The sequence below is a fragment of the Leptinotarsa decemlineata genome, unplaced genomic scaffold (assembly GCF_025532065.1).
Source record: "Leptinotarsa decemlineata unplaced genomic scaffold, Ldec_3_MD MMD2_tig00078346_RagTag_RagTag, whole genome shotgun sequence".
NCBI classification, from domain to species: domain Eukaryota; kingdom Metazoa; phylum Arthropoda; class Insecta; order Coleoptera; family Chrysomelidae; genus Leptinotarsa; species Leptinotarsa decemlineata.
Genome location: NW_027412724.1, coordinates 4563347 through 4586578, shown reverse-complemented (window position 1 = coordinate 4586578; position 23232 = coordinate 4563347). Strand labels below are relative to the sequence as shown.

Genomic DNA, 23232 nt, shown 5'->3' with positions numbered 1-23232 from the left:
TGCACATCTTCACCGACAGCAAGAGGTTGAATATCTTAATGAGGATCTAGAAGTGATTTCAAATTGGGGTAAAAGTAACCAGGTTCAATTCAATAAAACCCAGGCATCGGTTTTCTCCATAAAGATAAATGTCCCCGGACCGGATATAATAATGTCAGGTCAGACTATTCCCTTCTTCGATAAGTTTGTTGGGGTTAAAATGGACAACAATATGTCTTGGCACAATCATGTCGCTGGAATTGCAAAGGCTGCTTCTCAAAAGCTTGGAACACTGTTCCGAACCAGAAAACTGTACACATCTCAGATACTTTTGATGCTTTATAAAGCTCAGATCAGACCTTCTTTGGTGTATTATTCTCACGTCAGGAGCTCCGCCCCCAAACATACCCTGAAGCTGCTGGATTCCATTCAGAAAAGAGCCATCCGCCTGATTGGAACATCACTTGCAATGTCCGATTATATATATATATATATATATATATATATATATTTATATATATATATATATATATATATATATATATATATACGACTGGAGAAATGTACAGTAAAATGGAATAACGGGGTCTCTCAGTCAAAAAATCAAAACTCTGTTTTACTTTGCCAATCTTCCGCTTCTAGCGGGAAGCTTCTTCAGGAAAGTAAAAATGAGTAAAGTGAAGGTATGACATTTGTTAAACCAAAGAAATCCATTATTGTTTACCTTTCTTTCGTCGATTCATATATTCAGTTCATTGTTTTTTACTCATTTTTACTGCCCTGAAGAAGCTTCCCACTAGAAGCGAAAGCTTGGCAAAGTTAAGCAGAGTTTTGATTTTTTGACTGAGAGACCCCGTTATTCTATTATATATATATATATTCTTCTTCAAAACGTTGAAAATTTTGTAATTCGCTAGTTCGAGCATCGGATAAAAAAAAGCGTATATGGTTCGTTGTTTCTCTCGATTATCAGATCTAGCACTAATAAATTATCCGTCAAGAATTTTTTTATTTTAAGACATAGGTATATAAAACGAAACAAAATATTGGTAAATTAATCCATAAAAAATATCAAAATCGAATAAATAGAATGTTCTAATTCTTGCGGAATTGAATAATTTTGGCATGTCGGAATGTCGGATCAAATCATCAAAGGTTTCATCTTACCTGATCTTACTCTGCAGCTTACGGTTAAGGGCATACATCCGCCCAATCAGCAGCGAATAGTGGACTGTAAGGGGTTGATTGCTGTGTGAGTATGAAGGAAAACATGTGGCACTTGGATTTCTGGATACTCGATAGGACCACTGTCACTGAAAAAACTCAAACTATTTGTTTGTCCATCGCTGAAAGCAATTTTTTTAGGCCTCTTGACGATATGCGCGAGGGAATAAACATATACGGGGTGCTGCAAAATCCGAAATTTATTCTGACATATGTTTATGACTATAACTAAATAAAGGGGGGATATCCGAGGACTCTAATATTATAATAATGAGATGTATAAAACGCAACTTTGTTTACTTTAACCTTCTTTCTACGGCTTCCAATAAACTCGCAAAATTGCTTATTCAATTTCAAAGTAGCATATTCTCAGTTCAAGATACTTCGATGATGACTCATGTATGTTTTGAATTGCTGAAGTTAAGTTTGTTTTCGATTTTGGTGTGATTATAAACATTGGGGTATTAAATTTTCTTCTTCATATTCACCACACACATCATCATAATCATCGTTTGTATCTAGATGGAACAATGCGTGGACCATATATACCCCAATGAAAGTATTCTTTAAAGATATGGAAATGACATTTTTGTACCAAATTAACCAATTAAAAACAATAGAAAGTCAAAGTAAAAGTTAACAAACCCAAATTTGCGGTTTTTTCGAATCCAAATGTTCGGATTCTTCAACCGAGTCGGTTTGCTACCTTTATAAAGCAGAAGCTAATTCTCTTTTTTTTTTCAATAGCATCGGGGGTCAAGTGTCTCATCATTGAAAATACCTCCTTGCCTCTGCTACCTCTGATTTTTTTTTGAAAATTAGTTCATTCGTTATTGAAGATATCAATGTTGAAATGAGCTAAACATTCTCTTTTTAGAGAAACTTAATAATGAACAATATGAACGAAATTAGAATAATGACCTGTAGCAATTGCCTACAACAGTTCTACCGATAGTCCAACGCGCAAAGAAGCGATTTATACAGAAAAGACGTGAAAAAGACAACGTCGGTGCCTCGTCCGTGTCTCGTCTCACCCGCTCCTCGTCTCGCCCGCCCCTCGTCTCGCCCGCCCCTCGTCTTGCCCGCGCCTCGTCTCGCCCGCGCCTCGTCTCGCTCGCGCCTCGTCTCGCCCGCACCTCGTCTCGCCCGCGCCTCGTCTCGCCCGCGCATCGTCTCGCTCGACATCGTTTCTGTATGAATTGGCGTTAAACAATTCTCTGTCGTAATTCTTAGCCCCGATTCACACAGAACGTATGTCGGGCGGGGACGAGTCCCGGAAGCGGCGCGGATCTTTGTCTCTTTCGCGTGTTTCCTCTGTATTTTTTTTACACAGGAAAGACGCGAAAAAGACAAAGATCCGTGTCTCGTCTCCGCCCGACTTCCGTGTGAATCGGCGAGAGAACAGGTGCTGGCCAACTCACTGGACCACGTTGCCCATCCAACGATTTCACGCAATCATGTGAATATGACATTGCGTTAATAATGGCAGAGGAACCGTTTTCTGTCTGTTCGTCGTAATGTCTTTCAATTCTTACTACGTACTGAATAAAAATAAACATGTTAACTTCACAAGAGAAAATCGAATATGAATATAATTCATATGTGGTGAAATCAGAGCTCATCGTGTGGCAACCAACACTTTCAATGAAAAAGATCCTGGCAAATGGGCCACAATCTACTCTGAGTAGATTATGGCGAAATTTTAATCCACTGGATTGGTGGAAACCTTTTAAACATAATGGAGAACAGAAGTCCAATTGAATGTGTGCTCAGATGTACGGGAATAGAGATATTTCATGCAGAACTGTCGTTGAAAAAGATAGTTTATGTATTATTTTTTACAGTAAGTTTAATTTATGTAATATTTTTTACAATAAGTTTTAACCTTATAAACACTAATTTATACATACTCTCAAGAAATAAGATTTTGAGGTTTGTTTGTTATTCTCTTTTTGGTATTAAGGGGAAAAAAGAAGAAGATGCATCCTCTCTCTTTCACTTTTCATAGATCGACGAGGCCACTTTCACGTTAACGCCGTTGTTGGCTCCCAAAATTGTAGATATTAGGGTCAAAAAAATCCAAATATTGTAATATCATGCAGTATTCATCCAAAACAAATATGTGCTGCGGTGTTTTAACAATCAAACTGATGAACCTTATTTTATTTAACTTAATTTGAATTATAAACAAGGGGTAAACGAGGGGTATTGTAGATGACATAATAAGGAAGAAGAAGTTTAGGTTAAGAATTAACGAAATCTCGACTTTCAGAAAGGACAAAAAACAAGATAAATACATCTCAGTTCCATACCACCAATATACGGGGAACTTTGAAAAGATTTTCAAGGAACTAGGTATGAAGGTGGTTTTTACAACAAGTCATACACTACAGAGCCTTATGGGAAGTCCAAAAGACAAAGTCGAAAATTCGGAAAAGTCTGGAATTTACGAAATTGAATGTAAGGACTGCGATGCAAAATATTATGGACAGACGAAAATATCTATTAAAGTAAGATATAAGGAACACATAGCACACTTAAAATATGGAAGACCTGAAAAATCAGCAGTCGCCCATCATATTTTGCAACAAAACCATTCCATAGACTTCAGTTCATTAAGATTAGTTAGACAAGTTAACAACAACAGGCAACTAGATGCCTATGAGAGTATAGAAATAAGTAAACACAATAATATTATGAATAACGATGACGGACCTATACCAAAGAGCATACTATATAGCTTGTTAAAATAAAATAATGTTGTTGGGTTTACTGATTACTACATAAGGACACATTGCAAAAATGAATTTGGATAGGCAATATTGTGAAATTTATTTTTATATAGCTGAAAATTGTTTTATATAAACATATATTGAAAAATAATAGATAAGGCAAAATTGTAAAATTAATTTAGGTTGGTATACCTGTATGGGTGGTACGCCTGGATGGTTTACCTGTATGGGATACCTATGTAGCCTAAATAGGACTAGCTCGCATTAGTTTCTAGTTTTAATCTTCCTCTTTGAAAATGATCACTTGGTGATCAAAACACGTATCGAGGTGTTAAAAATAACGATTTGGTGTTGGGAAACTCCACTAATATTCAATACCTAGGCGAAACCACCGCCCGGCTCCATGGCAGAGAAAGTCTACTTACTGGCAACCCTCAAGACTCAGTCGCGTATTCAAAAACTTACATAATAGTCGTAAATATCTAGAATGTGGTTTTCTAATAGTGGAAAGTGAGAATCATTGAAATCGGTTTAGTGGTGTCAGTTTAACGATTGCAGCTGATTCGTCCCAGCTTCGTAGGAGTAGATAGTCATATAAATTAATACTTCATCTGGACGAATACAACATACCAACAATTCCGTACACCACTATTTTTTAGCGACCTTACCAACAGATCTGCAGCTGGCGTAGTAAGATAAAGTTATTTTATCCAAAGTATTTTTTTCAACTATGAGTTTAGTGACTTATGCAATAAATATGTCGAAACTTCCGAAAATTATTCTATTTTAATACCACGAAATGAAACATCTAATGTCGTTTCCAGGGAAGTACTAAGCCGCTAACCTTTCCTGGCTTCTTTTGTTAAAATAACCCAAGTTTACTTGGTCAGCTACAGATCCGCAGGTGAGAATTGTCGCTACAAAAATTTTACTATCAAGGACTGTTGTCATGCTCTATTTGTCCATATAAAGTACATTATCTTTCTTTCTATCCGTACGAAGCCGAAGCGGATCAGCTGTGATCAATAAACTATCAAACTACCAAACTTATATTTTAATAACTATTTCATTATCAGAAACCTACATATTCCAGAAGTAATATACTGCTTTTTATTCAGATACACTCGCGGGATCGGAATCTATACGGTTTGATTTTTTATATTTTGTAGTTTACTGGGAAGAAGTCGCGAGCAAAAGCTATTGTGTATTAATAACTTCCAGGGCGTATTGTTTATATACATTTATGAACAGGGATTGTTGATTTCAAAGTGTTTCAGAAAATTTCAAAAGAAGAGGTTTTATCTTCATAAGTGTATGATTTGAGCGTAATGGATGTTCAATACAAGTATATTTCATCGGAGAGAGTTGAAATTACTTGTACAACGCAATCCAGGAAACACTGGATATATAGATTACGAACCTATCGTTACCTTTTTACAACTAGCGTTACGCTAGTTGCACACACACCGATTTTGGACGTCGACTTTGTACCGGTCGTCCAAATTTCAATAGTGAACCACATGTGGGAACGGGACCTGGCACACACGCCGATCGGTGATTGTCGCCGGTAAAATACCGGTGAGCAGCCGTCCACTGCCACTGTATCGCCGGCAGTACCGGGAAGTACTGGCGTACATGACAAGCGGGTGCTTGCACACTCACCGGATTTTTATCGGTCAAATAATCAGTTGCTTTGTTGTCGTAATTATCACGCACTACCAAAACGAAGTTAATGCGTCGTAACTACAATTTCACCGAGCATTCGACACTGGAATGGTCGGTAAAAAACCGGTGAGTATGCAAGAGTGTATTTAGTCATTTACGCCACTACTTCCCGGTACTGCCGGCGATACAGTGGCAGTGGACGGCTGCTCACCGGTATTTTACCGGCGACGATCACCGGTCGGCGTTTGACCGATAAAAATCCGGTGAGTGTGCAAGCACCCGCTACCAATAAAATATCAGCCGATTTTATACTGGCCGACCAAAATCGGTGTGTGTGTAACTAGCGTAACGCTAAATGCACACACACCGATTTTGGACAGCCGATTTTATACCAGTCGTCCAAATTCCAATAGTGAACCACATGTGGGTACGGGACCTGGCACACACGCCGACCGGTGATCGGCGTCGATCACCGGTAAGCATGTGTGCAAGGTCCCGTTGCCACATGTGGCTCACTATTGGAATTTGGACGACCGGTATAAAATCGGCCGTCAACAATCGGTGTGTGTGCAATTAGCCTAAATTTGTAAATTTTCGGAAATGAGCAGAGATCAAACCTGAAAAAAACAAAGCATTAATTTCGTGCGTGAAATTCCCTAACCAATCACTAACCGTGACTATAGTAACTTTATTCGTATATTGAAACCTGGTAGATTATACTAATAGATGAAATGTGAGCTTTTGTGGAAAAATAAAAAACAGAAATTCTGAAAAATTATATCTCTATCTATTACTTTCTAAATTGTTGATTACCTTGAAAAACAATCCTTTAAAGTAAAACCATTTAATAAATTGATGATATTTCTGTGGAAATTTCTATGAAGGTATTCTCATTAGGTCCGCAGAAATGAACAAAAACTGCGCCCAGAAAAAATCGTAAATAACCTTTTCCGAGCGGAAACTGCATTCGCTTTCTCATGAAAGAGAATGTATTTACGACACGCAAGTTTTTTACCATTGAAATGTATGCAACGATGGCAAAGACATTGTTGACATTGATAAACAGTCATTCAATTTAAAATTCATGCTCCATATTTATGGTTATGAACTTGACGCAGTAGCGTATCGTGACGAAGTTGATGAGAATAAGTTGTTTGTATTTCATACAAACCTTTAGATAATTAGATCAGGGTGAATTTGCAAGTTTATAAATTATTTATAATGTGAAGAAATTATTTGGTATGATTTCTATTAGAAGTGAAGAAATTATTTGGTATGATTCCTATTAGAAATAGTCAACTTTGGTTCAATGTATTCTCCCATGAGTGTTATCAAAAATATTTATCCGAAATTTTTCTCAAACCAACAGAGTTTTAATTCAAAACAGTAGTGTTTGAATGGAGGTAAATATGCAGTGTTTAGTAAAGAATAACTTCAAAATTTTGTCCACCCGTACAGCATAGATACCAACTGGCATCCAAAAATTATCCATACCGTTGACTTTCATACAAACTCTGCGACATATTATAAAACCACTTGTCCCCGCCACGTCTGTCTGTCAGAATGGGATACACTACCGAATGTATTTTCATACATTGGTGCCAATCGTACTGCCTAATACTTTTGAGTTATAACAAATAATTTACCATATAATTTTTTTTCATAGGTATACATGAAAGTCCGTGATGGCATTTGTCTATCTTTTAAGGATAGCTTATTATACCCATTTTAAGGTTTAAAAAGTTATCACATATAATAAATAATAAAAGTCTTTATTTCCCATCATAATAAACTTAGATAGATGAAATACAAAACAAAATCAACATAGTGGGAAAAGGTTGCAATTGGAAAGATATTTAAACTTCAGTTGCCTCAAGCATTTCATTGCACATCATTATTGCTGTTGTTTGCTCTATTTGTCCAAATAAAGTACATTATCTTTCTTTCTATTCGTACGAAGCCGGAGCGGATACATACGTGTTTGGTATTAACCTGAAATTAGAATTTTGAATAATGTACGGCAGTTGAGAGAGACACTCACCTCTGGATTCTGCAACTCCCGGTGTCTCAGCGAACTTCAACAGCCGTTGTAATAGCGACACAATATTTGCGATAATTGTATTGTTATAGAAAAGACACTTGTTTGCGAGCGAACACTAACATTCGTATCAGGTCTGTCCTGTTTTGTCGCGGGTGTAGATGTCACCTCAACTGCTAGTCAGTGAGCGCGAATATACAAAATCAAATAGGTAAAAGAACTTTTAATTACTCACAGTGAGTTTATACTGTAACAACTAAGTCCTTATGCTAATCGTGAACAATACTGCTTTTTCTTTAAAAATGGTTGACAATGTTTCGTGGTGCATTTCATTAGTTCGGACTTCCATTGTCTAAAATGATATAAATTGATTTGAAATCACCCGAAGACTATTCTGGATACTAACAATCGAAACGTCGTTTTAACTTCCATCTCGTGTTGATATTTATTTTTTTTTTTTATTTTTTAGTTGTTGCTTGTATTTTATTTCATTGTAATTTTCGTTTTTTTGTTTAATATAATTGTTATTTTTTAGCTAATATTTTTTTTTACAGATTCTTTCAGCGATTTCAAATCAATTTATATCATATTAGACAATGGAATTCCGAAATAATGAAGTGCATACTGCTTTTTGTTGGGATATATCCGCGGGATCGGAATATATACGGTTTAATTTTTTATATTATATAGTTTATTGGGAAGCAGTCGCGGGAAAAAGCTACTGTGTTGGGCGTGTTGTTTTTATACGTTTATGAACAGGAATTGTTGATTTCGAATAGTTGGAATGGAGAAATCATTCAACTTTAAGCGTTGACAATAAAATTCAAGTGTCGTCACACCGATTGAAATCAAAATTGATAGTTGAGAACATACTTCTGTTCAAGAGATTTTCAAGATATATGCTCTGCTACCTGTGCGAAGCTAAGTCGGGTCGCTAGCTTTACTATAGTTATGATATTCAAGTTCAAATACATTGTTATTCCATGAAAATATTAACTTACTTTAATCATTACTTATTCTCTAAGGCACTTTCAAGTCTTTTTTTTTTGTAAAGAAGCCACTTGAACTTGAATATCCACCCAAGCTCCGGATTCTTTCACCAGGACTGCATTGAGTCTCGCCCTGTCTGAGATGTAGGTATAGATAATTTATTTACAATAGTTTAACTTTCACTTGCATCATAAACTCCATCTGACGAATATTACTGGAGTTTTATCCCAACACCAAACCGATATTCTTAACACCTCGACACGTGTTTTAATCACCAATTGATCATCTTCAGGATGAAGATTAAACTTACCCTTGAAGATGATTAATCTCCCTCTTGAAGATGGATAATCTTCCTTTCGAAGATGATCACTTGGTGATTGAAACACGTGTCGAGGTGGTGTTAAAAATAACGGTTTGGTGTTGGGATAAAACTTTAGTAATATTTATTATAACACCAAAGGTTCTAAACAGTGCATCACATGTCCATCTGACTAGTTGAAACTAGATAGATGGAATAAACGAAAGAGAGTACTTATCAGAATTGCTTTTAATCTCGAACTGGACCCATGGCTGTTGGTGAAAACAATTGCTTTTTACCTTCTCTTCAGCAGTGTTGTATGACCCAAGTTCTACCAACTCTCTACTACATATTCAAGACGAATTTCATATTTAAATGTACCTTATTATAAACGGGCCAACTCAAAAAATTGAAATTTGGGATAATGAAATTAATGCATGAATACTTTATTGTGAAGTGAAATTGACGATTTCAGTGATGAGAGGGTCAACAGTAGTTTCCAGCATATTCAAATACAGTTCCCCTGTTGAATTTTGATCAATATTCCTGCCCAAACGTTAATTTTTTCTGGATATTGGGTAGGTACGTGTTTCCCGGAAAACGTGAGGGTTGGTGTCACTCCAATCACGGCAATTTCGACTGTGTACATTGCCGTGTATGTACATTCGTAACTAAAACAAATATTGTGGAGATAGGTAGGATGCCTTGCGATGGTGTCCGCCATGATTTCGCAGAATTCTGTTCTTCGATTAGGGTCATCTTCAGTTAGTTAGCGTACTATTTTAATTTTGTATGGATGATACCTATTCCTCTTCAAAAGTCTGCACACAGTAGAAGGAAACACCTCACAAACATTCGCGACGGAATAAGTAGACTGTTCAGGATTTATTACCATCTCACCAATTATTTGCACTTGCCGTTCTTCCGGAATGGACGGATGACCTGGGGGCTTTTTGTTATGTACACTACCGGTAGTCGTGAATTGGGATACAAGTTCCCTCAAATATTTTCTGCAGATAGGACGATTCGGAAAACGTTTCAAACTGAACAATGATGTTCATTGTCGTACTGACTTTTTTTGTGGTTTTTCCCAGATGGCGTTCAGTCGCCATCTTAAAAGTTTGTGTCAATTTCAATTTATAATAAAGTATTCATGCATTAATTTCATCATCCGAAATTTCAATTTTTTGAGTTGACCTGTTCAAAAAATGAAAGGGGGGGAGAACAGTAAAGAAATGCAATGTATGATATTCAAACTAGAAGAACCTGATGTAGAAAAGTTGTTTTTATCGACGAAATATTTGGTAATATCATCATCTAAGAGTTATGAACGAAATTAAATAAAATGAAAAAAAAATCCAAAAATGATTTTGTCATCAAAATTTCAACGTGTGTTAGTTTTCATTAATTGAACTATAGATGCAATCTTAGATCATCTCATTCTAATGGACCTTCACGAAAACTACACCACTGACCACATCCATTGAATTACTAAATTGTTGTTCAACGTATATGGGAGCCATGTGTTTAATAAGAACCGTACAAGTTTGATTGTTTTTATTTGCGTTCCGTCATCTTGACTTCATCTCGATTTTTTTTCGGCCTATTGAAGTCTTCCTGTCGGACTGCGAGTCGTAACTGTTTTCTAATTTGTTCGAGGATATTCAAGGAATGTGACGCATTTTGTTTTCAACGACATATATTTTATTTCAATTCATCCTCATTTATATAATCATTTCAAATAATATTGTGCAGATGTATTGCTTTCCCACGGTAATCGTCTTTCTCTGAATGCTAGCATATTGCAGTCCATTTATAAGATTTTTCAATATTCTTCATTGTACGATAACTTGTTGAAGAGATAATTTATATTAATTGAAGGATGTAGCCTTTACTACGTGGTAGGAAATCAAAATGAAGAAAAGAGAATTGAAACTTTCTATGTTTTTTTAATTTTTTATCACTTTCATTTGTATCTAACGTTACTGCAGTTTCGTCCTATAAGGACATTAATATATAAGTTTTAAAATGTCCTTATAGGACGAAACTGCAGTAACGTTAGTTACAAATAAAAGTGGTAAGAAAACAGAAATTTCAATTATCTTTTCTTCATTATAATTTATAGTAGCACTGATTATTGTCTGATGAAAAATGTCGTTGTTTACTGTTTTAGTTCATTGCCGATTTGTTGATTAGTAGTTCTTTTCTTCTTCATTTTCAGTCCTAAGTATTCACATAGGTATCATTTGTTTCCTTTTATCAATCACATTTTTCTGGTGGTATAAGTGATGAGTTCGGGTATCTTCACCAATATAGTCCGACCACCAGAGGGCGTTAAGTATACATTTCGTGGTCTCCTCGGTAACTCAGGGTTACTTTGTGTTTTGAGTCGCTGATCACGATTTTTTGGTTACCAGAACTAAAACCAAAACCTTTGCTAACAATTTTGATCTAAAAATAAATATTTTTCTTTTTACTCCCGCTTACCATTAGATAATATTACGATAAATCGGATGATACCAATGGAAAAAAATAACAAATAATATGACCCTGAAATTTCGTACATCTGTATCATTTTCTAATCCTCTAACAGGTTACTGTTTCCAATAAAAACATAGAAACAACATACGCTGTATGTTCAAAAAATGAAGTTAGTTTTAATTTTCTTCAAAAAATATTTATTTTCTCATCAATTTCTATTTAGTCCTCTTCAAAGTAGCGGTTTTTCCAATCCTCGAAGCAGTTCTTTGGAACAGGAATCACACGTTAAAAGGTAAGACCTCGTTAGTTTTTAGCTAGCACAAGTTTCGACTTCTGATGGTTGTCGTTCGTAGGGGTGTGACAGCTGGTTAACGAAAAAAACATATTTTAAACAGATTTTTTTAAACAGGAAAAGGTTGCAGGAGGGATCTGTTGCATACGGTGACTAAGGCATGATTAGGGTTTGTTTGAAGGTGATTGACAATGTTTCGTGATGAATTTCACTAGTTCGGACTTCCATTGTCTACTATATAAAATGATTTGAAATCCCTGAAACAAGTAAAAAAGAATAATTAAAAAAGAATAGTTGAAAATAACAATTATATTAAGCAACAATAAACCTGAAATGAAATGAAATAACCTACAAGTAAAAATATAATAATTGAATGAATAAAAAATTAAAGGCATGAAAAAAGAAAATAATAAAAAAATAAAAAAGTGTAGAGATTCCAAGTCACGTTAGTTCACGACGTTTCGATTGTTGGTATCTACAATCGTCTTCGGGTGATGACTGGACTGATTCCTCCGAGAGATGACTATTTTATAGGTCGTTGAAATACTTTCACTTTCTCTACTTTCTATTTTCCGCTTCACTGATTCCGTGAGAGATGACCGTTTTGGCGGGAGTTGGTCATTTTTCGTTTGATGATGGGTTTCCATATGTTTCGTATATCTACGCTGGCCTGGCTGAATACGTTGTTGGACAACATGTATGCGGCTTCCTTAAATTTTCTCCTGAACCAATGTTTCTCTCTGTGCAAGATCTCAGCTTGGGACCACTCGATGTTGTGTTGTCCTCTCTCGGAGGAATCAGTCCAGTCATCACCCGAAGACGATTGTAGATACCAACAATCGAAACGTCGTGAACTAACGTGACTTGGAATCTCTACACTTTTTTATTTTTTTATTATTTTCTTTTTTCATGCCTTTAATTTTTTATTCATTCAATTATTATATTTTTACTTGTAGGTTATTTCACTATCATTTCAGGTTTATTGTTGCTTAATATAATTGTTATTTTCAACTATTCTTTTTTAATTATTCTTTTTTACTTGTTTCAGGGATTTCAAATCATTTTATATAGTAGACAATGGAAGTCCGAACTAGTGAAATTCAGCATGATTAGGGTGTTGTTTTTTGTCCACAATACACTACCGTTTTCTTCGTGTTGCTTCTCTTAAGCGGCGCATAACATAAAATAACTATTTATTGACCGTACCGCACGATCATGTGGCAAGAACTCCTGATGCACTACGCCACGTTAATCGAAGAAAACAGTGAGCAATACCTTGAGATTTCATCGAACTTGGCGTGCTTTTTTGGTCATGACTCTCCTGGGCTCTTCTATTGGGACGATTGGACTTTGGTTTCGATGTAATAACCATATTACAATGATTCGTCACCAGTTATGACCCTTTCAAGCAAATCTGGATCGCCGTTGACGTCATTCAACAATTCCTGAACTATGCTCATGTGACGGTTTTTTTGGTCAAAATTCAGCAATTTTGGAACGAACTTCGCTGCCACAGCGAAAAAATTGCATGGCATGAGCCAACCGATATGCCGGCATCCTCAGCAACTTTTCTAATAGTGATTTAATTTCTTTCACTTCCTCAAAATTTTCATCGGTGTTTAATGTGCTGGGGCGTTCAGGGCGAGTGTCGTCATTCACATCTTCTCGATCTTCTGTGAAAAGCTTGTACCACTTGTAAACATTTTTTTGACTGAGTACATTCACCGTATACTACTGTCAACAATTCAAGTGTTTTTGAGCACTTAATTCCATTTTTTACACAAAGTTTGATGCAAATTCTTTGATACATTTTTTTCGATAGCAGAAAATCAAAAAAATTTTATGCCTCTCACCAACAAACTAAACATGCTAAACATCTGAAACCGTGAACATATGTACGAGACGAGTGTACCAACATGAAAAAATAAAAAATATCTCATCGAATGTACTTAGCCCGCGAATTTTGAACATTCACTTGTAGTAAATGTTCGAATCTGTAGTGTTCTATAGGTAGATACTGCAGTTTTGAACTTCGCCTTATGGTGGTTATATCCTATTTCACCCAATAAAGACCATTATTTTTTTTTTCACCGTAGTGTGCGCTGGTCAGGTCCTATCCCCCGAAGCCCCGATACATTCGGGAGGGCGCGCCAGCATTATAAACCAATAACCCCTCCCCACACCGTGGGGTACGTGATCATTGGGTCCGAGAATCATGTGCCCTGAGCAAGCGCAGTGAGCCAAGAATGACAGCCTTCTGCATCTGTGCGGCTGAGATTTCTGCCTTAGTGCGGCAGGCCGGTATGATTTTAAGATTCGAGAGTAGAGAGGACATCATTCCACCAAGGACTCCAATAATCAGAACAACCATCTTGACGAGTGATCTGGATAGAGCCTGCGAAGTTCGAAGAGAAAATCTCGATATTTTATCCGTTTTTCCTCCTCTTTTCTGACGATATTTGTCTCGCCAGGAGCTGAAAATTCCACGACAAATATCGTTTTGCTCTTGTGGTCGAGAAGGACTACATCAGGCTTATTAGCTTGTATGAGCCTGAGGGTGGGGAACGAATAGTTCCAATAAATTCGGCACTTCTCGGTCCCCACAACGGATTCAATATCCCCCGGAGCGTTGGGCAACACCAGTGTCTCGTCAATACCGTAAGAGTGCCGTAGGGCCGCGTTATGTCGATGGATATAGGCCGAGACCGCATATGCTGGACATGCAGTAGGGTCTCGGGCGCCTCGCGGCAGGCACTGCACCTTGTGTCAGGAACCTCTATACCCATCACGCGACGGCGGTAGACTAAGGTATTGAAGACACCATCATCGCAAGCCATGATGAACCCATCAGTTTCCGACTCCAATGTTATTGAAGAAGACCCCATGCATTGCGCAGTGAGCCAAGAATGACAGCCTTCTGCATATGTGCGGCTAAGATTTCTGCCTTAGTGCGGCAAGCCGGTATGATTTTAAGATTCGAGAGTAGAGAGGACATCATTCCACCAAGGACTCCAATAATCAGAATCTTATTATTGAATAGACCTCGTACTGAAAAGTACATATTAGAACTGCTTCGAAGATTGGAAAAAACGCTGACGCAAGTGTATTATATCTGAGGAGGACTGTGTTGAAGGGGCAAAATAGAAATTCATGAATAAATAGATATTTCTTGAGAAAAATTATAATTCACCTTATTTTTCGAACAGACCTCGTATTTTGACTTGTAATGTTTTTATATTCATTTTATAAATATATTGCAACCCTGAAGAAGGTGACAATAATCGTCAAAACGTTGGTATCAAACATTGTGAATACAGTAGTGTATTTATGAGTTCACTCAGTCGCGAAAAAGATATTGTTGACAATGTTTAGATAAATCTCTCAAATTTTGAACTCAGATATTTATAATTCCCATCGTAACATGTCGACGTACATTGCATCGTTGGTATTTTAGTGACAAAATGAGTTGCAATTTAGCGCTGATGACGCAAAATCATATACATATTATTCCGTTTTCAATTATGCGGGTCACGTTAATCTCTTTATAAAAATCTGAGTTTAGGTGTCAATGGGTTTTCATCGACTTGATTTCTGTTGCATACAATTTTATGGTGTCGCATTCATGTTATGTCCTCGAAACGTTATCATTTTCTGTTTTCAGCTTTCCTCTTTTTCCATTTCCCCAATGGCGTATCTATGACAAATTTCGTGGACACCAGAACTATGGAATATTTATCAATTAAAATTTTCAATAATGACATTAACTGATATACCAATTTCAGTTTCGGCAAAATAATTTCGGTTGATATTCTTTCTTTTTAAGCAAATTTGTTCCTGCCAAATACACGATATAGTTTTTTGAAGTAACTTCTTAAGTTGAAAATATTAATTTTAATTTAAGGTTAATGATTTTGCTAATAACATAAGTTAAGGCAAAATTAACTTTTTGCGGACGATACGTGTATCATTTTATCGTACGTAACTTTATAGGAAGTGAATACCCAGGTCAATATTGCATTGCAATATAATTCAATCATTAAAGTATTCAACGTGGATGTGAACAGTATGTATTGAATTTACATATTCTCTCTGAAGTCAACATAGTTTCGATTTCAGATTGGTCAATGAATCCTTGAGATCAACAACTTCTATAAAACTTCTAGCGAATAACGTCTGGGGTTCATTTTTTACATGGAAGAGTACGTATAATTCACACTAAGAAACTGAACCAGTCATAAAATCACGTAAAAGTAAAATTAAAAACCAAATCTCTACTATCAGTGTACTACGCAAAGTTTCATACCATTGTATGTTGCAGCATGGCTGTCTGAGGATTAGCAGATACAATTGATAGATAGATACTTGAGGAGATCCGATAGTGTTATTAAATGTTTTGGAGTGAGGGCTGCTGAAGTATTAGTTTTCTTGTTTTGGAGGTCGTTGATGTACAGTTAAAAACGAATGATATGCAATTTGAATCCTTCAAATACTCCAGTGTTAATGGTTAAGGTATTCAAGAAAAAAAACATCGATACTTGTAAGGAACGATATCTGAGAAAGCTGGAAAGCCAATAACAAAAGCCAACTTTTGAGTCATAAATATACCCTATAGAGTAACCTTCGTAATCAGGCTTCTTGATCGACTTTTCGATTGTTCTTTTCGTCATCCATCAGCTTCATTGTTAGGTGACAGAGGTGACAACCACCGGCATTCTGAAAAGCTGAAGGTTATTATTGAGAACCAAAATAACACAACAAAAATTTTATATTTTTGTAAAAAAAACTTTCGTAAGAACTTGGTTTTTCTCAAAGTGTAGATATGACTACGACCTAGAGATATAGTACATATGTTTCAATTCGACCATAGTCACTACATACATATTACTTCAGAATGAAATGGGCACTTTTCTGCTTATGTTAAAAAAGGCAGTAATTGGACAACCATTATTATTCAAATAGACATTCATTTGTAATGATTTTCGTCACCTAATCAACAATATTTAATGTTATGTTATGAAAGGAAGGCACAAGACAATTTAATAAATGACAGACGTTGATTGGTTCTTGATTTCATGTATTTCACTAAAAAATGGATTTTTAGGCTGCAATCACTTTTTGGAAAATCCTGTATTAGGTACTACAAATATTAGTAGTAACTGAGTATCTCTGAGCCATCCTGTACAAGATATTTGTATCACATAAATTGTCAACATTCAACTCATAATTTTTTTAATAATAACTATTCTTAGGCTGGAATGTGTTGTCCAAAGTATCAGATGCAATATTTTTATTTACAATTGAACATTCGGGTTTCTGGAATTGATAATAATTAAAATTGTCATAAACTTCAGCTTCAAATTAAATTCTACGAAATGTAATGTTATTCAAAACACTATTATTTGCGCTCCGTTAGACTAAAATAAACTACAGTTTTTTATCTGTGTAAATAGTGTATATCTCAAGGGTGTCAGCAGAACATCTGCTGTCCATTTTATTAATTTTATTTGAAGTATAAGGAAGCTATTTCAACTATTTGAGTGTCTAAACTTAGATAGAACGCGACGCGACTGTTGCGAAATAGAAACGAGATAAGTTTGTCAAATGTACTGAGAAAATAGTGTGAGTTTTTGAATAATACTGGAACATTTCAGTGCAGAAATAAAATTTTTACATGCCGTGCGACGTTTTGCGTAATAACTGTAACTAGATAGAGGTGATGAAAGAGTGTATAGTTCGAAATACCTCAAAAAGCATTTGGTTTATCGGAAGCCCTGAATATTTATGCATTTTCTACTGTTCCTACCTTGTCACTCCCAGGTACGTCTGTGCAATGCTGATACTAAATATATATATATATATATATATATATATATATATATATATATATATATATATATATATATATATATATATATATATATATATATATATATATATATATATGTTAGGAATCACACGTTAAAAGGTAAGACCTCGTTAGTCCTTCGCTCGCACAAGTTTCTCAACTTCTGAGAGTTGTCGTTCGTATGGGGGCCGGCAGCTGATTAACGGAAAAACAGTATAGTATAGTATAGTATAGTAGTATATATATATATATATATATATATATATATATATATATATATATATATATATATATATATATATCGTTGCTAATCATAAAGTGATATAGGACAAAGCGCGGCCTTCAATTTGCGGCGGTACCGGCTCCTAGGCCGGTACCGCCGCAACCGCTATGTCCTTGCATTTTAAATCTGTAATATCTTCGAAAATATTCATTTAAATTACATGCTGTAAAGGGACATATTGCAATGCGTTTGCAATATGCAGTTTGCGTTTGCAATGTAATCGCAAACAAATGTGTTTATTTACGACATCACATTGGAAACTTCTAAAATATTCAGTGTTTCTCTACTATATTATGCATGTTATATATATATATATATATATATATATATATATATATATATATAAATATTTCTGCAGATACACTGCATTTCGTTAATGCCCCCCTTTTATTTTTTGAACGGGTCACCTCAAAAAATTGAAATTTGAGATATTAAAAGTATTGCATGAATACTTTATTTTGACGTGAAATTGACAGATGAAACTTTCAAGATGGCGACTGGGTGCTGTTTTAGTGACGAATGTTTTTTTTTTAACAACAATGTTCTCAGACAAAATTGCAGAAAAAAATTACGTTTGGACAGGAATATTGGGTATCTATATTGTAGGACCTCTATTTATTGATCAAAATTCAACTGGGGAACTGTATTTGAATATGCTGGAAACTACTGTTGACCCTCTCATCACTGAAATTGTCGAAGCGAATCCTAATGAATTCGATGTGGAATTGTATTCCAACAAGATGGAGCACCACCACATTACCCCAGACAAGTAAGACACTAGTTGGGTACTACTTTTCCCGGCCTACAGAATGGCCAGCCCGCTCGCCAGATTAGACACCTTTGTATTTTTTATGGGGCTATTTGAAGCAAAAGGTGTACGAAACTGAACCTGCTTCAATATTGGATATACGGCAGAGAATATTAAATATTTGTAGATATATTGACGTTACTGTGTTTGAAATGAAATATCGGATAGGCTGTTCATATGTCAAGAATTTCAAGGCACTATTTCGAGCATCTTCTGAACTGACGTCAAGCTTATTACTTCATATTATGTAGTTAAATGTTAATGTATTCAGGCAATTATTGAAAGTTCCGCCATTTTGTAGTAGTTGAAGATATTGACATTATATTCTGGGTTGTGAAGCATTTGTCAGGAGCTTCAAAAAGATGTGTCACAAGACCCCCCTTTCAATTTTTTTCCTAGATGGCGCCCAGTCGCCATCTTGAAAGTTTCATCTGTCAATTTCACTTCAAAATAAAGTATTCATGCATTAATTTCATTATCCCAAATTTCAATTTTTTGAGTTGACCCTTTCAAAAAATAAAAGGGGGGTGAGGGACATTGAAGAAATGTACTGTATAAGGACAGACAGCGGGAAGCGACTGTGTTTTATACTATGTAGTGAAGTGGCAAGCTTTCGAAGATAGAACGAAAACAATTAAATATATCAATAAAAACTATTCAAAAACAGTTTGGATCATGTCGGCTTCATTTCAAATACGTACTGGAATACAAATCCATTCATACATGGAAGAGACACAACTTTTTTTTCACCATCACAGTTTATTTAAAAAATCATAAAATTGAATTGAATCCAGCCATAGACATTTTGTTTGATTATTAACGGAATATTTTTCTAGTAGACATTAGTTTTTAGGAAAAAAATATAATTCATTTCCTTTACGAATGTTTAGAGTACAAACAGACTGAAAAAAGTTGTTTCAGCATAATCCACCGATATTAATCGAATACAATTTTCTCTACATAATAATTGTACAATTTATAGAAGAAAGATATCATGAGTAGAAGGTATTTGAGAAGTCACAAAGTGTTCATGTACTAGTTATCTTCGTCAAGGTCCTCAAGGTATCTCTTCACGGACATTTTCTTTCACACGATATTTAGGAATTTATCTGGACCTACAACTACTGATTTTTTACTAGTGCCATCGGAAAAAGTCTTAAATTTTTAATGCACCTGGGATACGAAGTGGTTCAAAGATTAAAACTATACCTGATCGTTACGTCTTAAAGCCTTTGGGAGTGGGCCCAATTTAGTTGCGGGCGCATACTATGTATGGCGCATGAATTAATTGTTGAAACAGCAAAAATCTCATTACTTTCACCACTAAAAACAAGAACAAAATACATAAATTCGTGGCAAGTACAAAATACATAAATCTCAAATGTGATAAATTCGTGACTGTTCTTTTGTTTGCCAAAATCCAATTGCTCTTATTGAAAAAAATCCTCTATACAAGTATCACGAAGTAGAAAGTTTTATTTGTTATATTTAGGTTAGGTTAGATTAGGTCCAAAGTGAGTGTGTCTATTCGACCCTCCACCGCAACCCGCAAGGGTTTATTGTGGCTGATATTTACTCATATACCCAAGAATAATAATTTTTTGTTTCAATAAATTGATGGATGTTACCGTTACTATGTGGTAGGAGATCATAATGAAAAGAGAAAAGAAAATTTCTATGTTTTTACCACTTTTATTTATAACTAACTTTACTGCAGTTTCGTCCTATATGGACATTCTCAAACTTATACTTATCGAATAAGTTTGAGAATGTCCATATAGGACGAAACTGCAGTAACGTTAGTTACAAATAAAAGTGGTAAAACACATAGAAATTTTCATTTCTCTTTTCATTAATTTTTTATTATTATTTATTATTGAAATTTCAGTTAGTTTTTTCAAAAACCAGTTTCACCCAGTATTATTTAACAGTCGAGTTCCTTCTTGTTCTCTGCTCTTCAAAGTTTACTTTCAAATAATACGTTCTAATTTCATTTGTGATCTCCCGCATATTTCATTGTTTCAGTTTCATAATGTCAAGACTTCCTTCCTTGTTCCCCCATGTTATTATAAACAGAATATAAATGTAAGGAAGTGAATTTATGAAAAAGGAGACCGTCCTGATGTTCATTTTAATGCGGGTGAAACAGTTAATTTTTTTTTTATTCGAATAAAATGACTTTCCTTTTCCATTTTTTATATTTTCTGAAATAACAATTCTATTCGTAAAAAGTAAAAAAAAGCATTTTTTGTTTTTCCTGTATAATTCGAGGAGATTTTTTGACCACTGTACTGTTTTACCGTTAACCAGCTGTCGCACCCTTACGAACAACAACTCCCAAAAGTCAAAACTTGTGCGAGCTAAGGACTAACGAGGTCTTACCTTTTAACATGTGATTACTGTCACGGTTTAGAAAATATACCACATGATAAAAGAAACGGCCTGTAAATTCATACTCATATATTTTCTCAAGTATTCCCCAGCTCCGCAATGAAGAAATTGATTGTGTACAGTATATTTCTATAATTAATTTTTCGTTACAGGCATTATGCACTGAAGTTTACGATATGCAGATCAGTGAGGCGGCAGGCGGAGCCCCTGCACCTGGGGCAGAACCTTGTCGATTTCCGAAGCTGGAAGAATGTGCTCATTTCCATTACGAAAGAGTGCAGCTGCCCCAATTGAGTGTCACCCTTCAGACCAACATGGACCAGTCGCTCCACTCTCAACATAGTGAGTATTTATTCCGAATATTTTTCAAAAATATTTGTTTTCATCATACCATTACATTGAATGTCCAGGGAAAAAAATCCAGGAGAAAACTAGGTTTCTGTGGTCACTTTCTAGAAGTCAAAACAATATAGACTTGGGGATTATTTGTAGGTGAAGAGCTGTTTGCAATACATCTATTTTGAAGTAATACTTCAAAAGATTCAACTTCATTTTCTTTCTTCTCTTTTGAATTAAAAAGTACAAGGTTTCTCCACCAACATGAAGTTTTTCCGTAAACCGTCATTAATCATTAATCACTCCCCCATAAACGTCAACCTTTAAAAGTCGAAGCAGTTTCTAGCTAAGAATTATCAGGTCTCACAATTCAACGTGCAATTTCTAGCATTGCTCCACTCATCTAGCAAACGAGTCTCCGTAATGGCCAGTTACTGTCTCCACGACTGTGTCATTCACATGTTGGGCGCCACTTTATTGAATTTGTCTCTGTCTATTCTACTTGAAGTATCCGTGATTCTACAAGAGTGCTACTTTTTGTATTCACTTTGTCGTTGGTTATTAGTGTTATATTTTTGGATTTTGAAATTACCTTCCTTCAGATCGTCGCAACAGTTTCCACAACGGAAGGTCATGGCAGGAGCTCATTTGATTACGAAATGTACATATTCCCAGCTACTATAGAATTGTTTTCGCACCTCTTTAATATGAACTACTGGTCATGTGGTAGCTACATCACTTTCAGTTTATCTTAGCTTCAAATCCTTGCCAGTCATTTATCGATTTTTCATAATACCAAGTACCAAGTTTTTATTTCTTTTCATCTTCGTTAGCATACTCGAAGGAAGCAAATTCGATAAGATAGCCCTAGGTTGAGTATCTCCATTTTTCACCCGAATGCAGTTTAGTCCTTCACTTTACTTACTTACTTTTCAATTCCCACGACGACCACATCTTCCGCAGTTATAACGGTACCTGCGTCATATTTTTGGGATGTTTACTTCACCTCATCGTACTCAGATTTAAGAAGGTTCCAGTTCTTTCAAGACCAACGATTGGAGGGGCTGCTGTGTCAAACTTACCTGATATACGAAAATTGCCAGTGGAACGTTGAAAGCTTCAAATCTTCAAGTCTAGCTTTCTTCAATTAACTTCTTGAAATTCAGAGATCTTTTGGAAATTGAAATTTGTTCATTTCAAGTGAATTGCTGATCTTCCGTTCCTGTTTATGATTCGGTTTCTGTTCTGGCATCATGGTTTTCAGAATTTTGTTAACATCGTCATCTCATTGAAGTTGATTACTGTAGTATTTACCACGGAAATGTACTCAGAACCGCACATTTTCTTCATTACTATTTATCTCACCACTGTCACCAAATGTTTTCAAGTTCAAATATTTTGAACCTTTGAAGACGTAATGAATATTACTGAAGTTTTATCCCAACACCAAACCGTTATTTTTAACACCTCGACATGTGTTTCAATCACCAAGTGATCATCTTCAGAAGAAAGATCGTATGGAGGTGGTAAAAATAACGGTTTTGTGTTGAGATAAAACTCCAGTAATTATCAAAACCTATTATTGTTACATTAATAAGTTATTTCACAAAATTTTCGTAAATATGTAGTGTTCTACATGGAATCCAGGTTCGTCTTGATAATTTATTCACTCATCTATTTTTCATTTCCACATTTTTACCTTTCATAAGAATCGTGATCAAACAAAAAAATGAGAAGAAAGAGAAGATAGTAAAAGACACCTTTTATTTATTTTTTTTCATATGAATATCATTCTAAGCCCTAGTTTCATTTTATCCTTTTTAGGATAAGACTGATTCAGTTATTGAAGAATCTTTTGAAGCAAACATTT

At 35.4% G+C, this 23232-nt stretch overlaps 1 protein-coding gene across 4 annotated transcripts in view; it reads left to right on the top strand.

Annotated features, from left to right (window-relative positions):
- The window catches only part of CdGAPr (GTPase-activating protein CdGAPr), a 142530-nt gene that overhangs the window by 67670 nt on the left and 51628 nt on the right, over positions 1-23232 (top strand). For 3 of the 4 annotated variants that reach the window (XM_074185792.1, XM_074185793.1, XM_074185789.1), the window contains one exon: positions 21179-21368. In XM_074185792.1, coding sequence (XP_074041893.1) covers positions 21203-21368 — 166 coding nt within the window. In that variant the 5' untranslated portion in view covers positions 21179-21202. Of the gene's footprint in view, positions 1-17279; positions 17517-21178; positions 21369-23232 lie in introns of those variants that run through there. The other variant, XM_074185790.1, reaches the window with a different exon arrangement.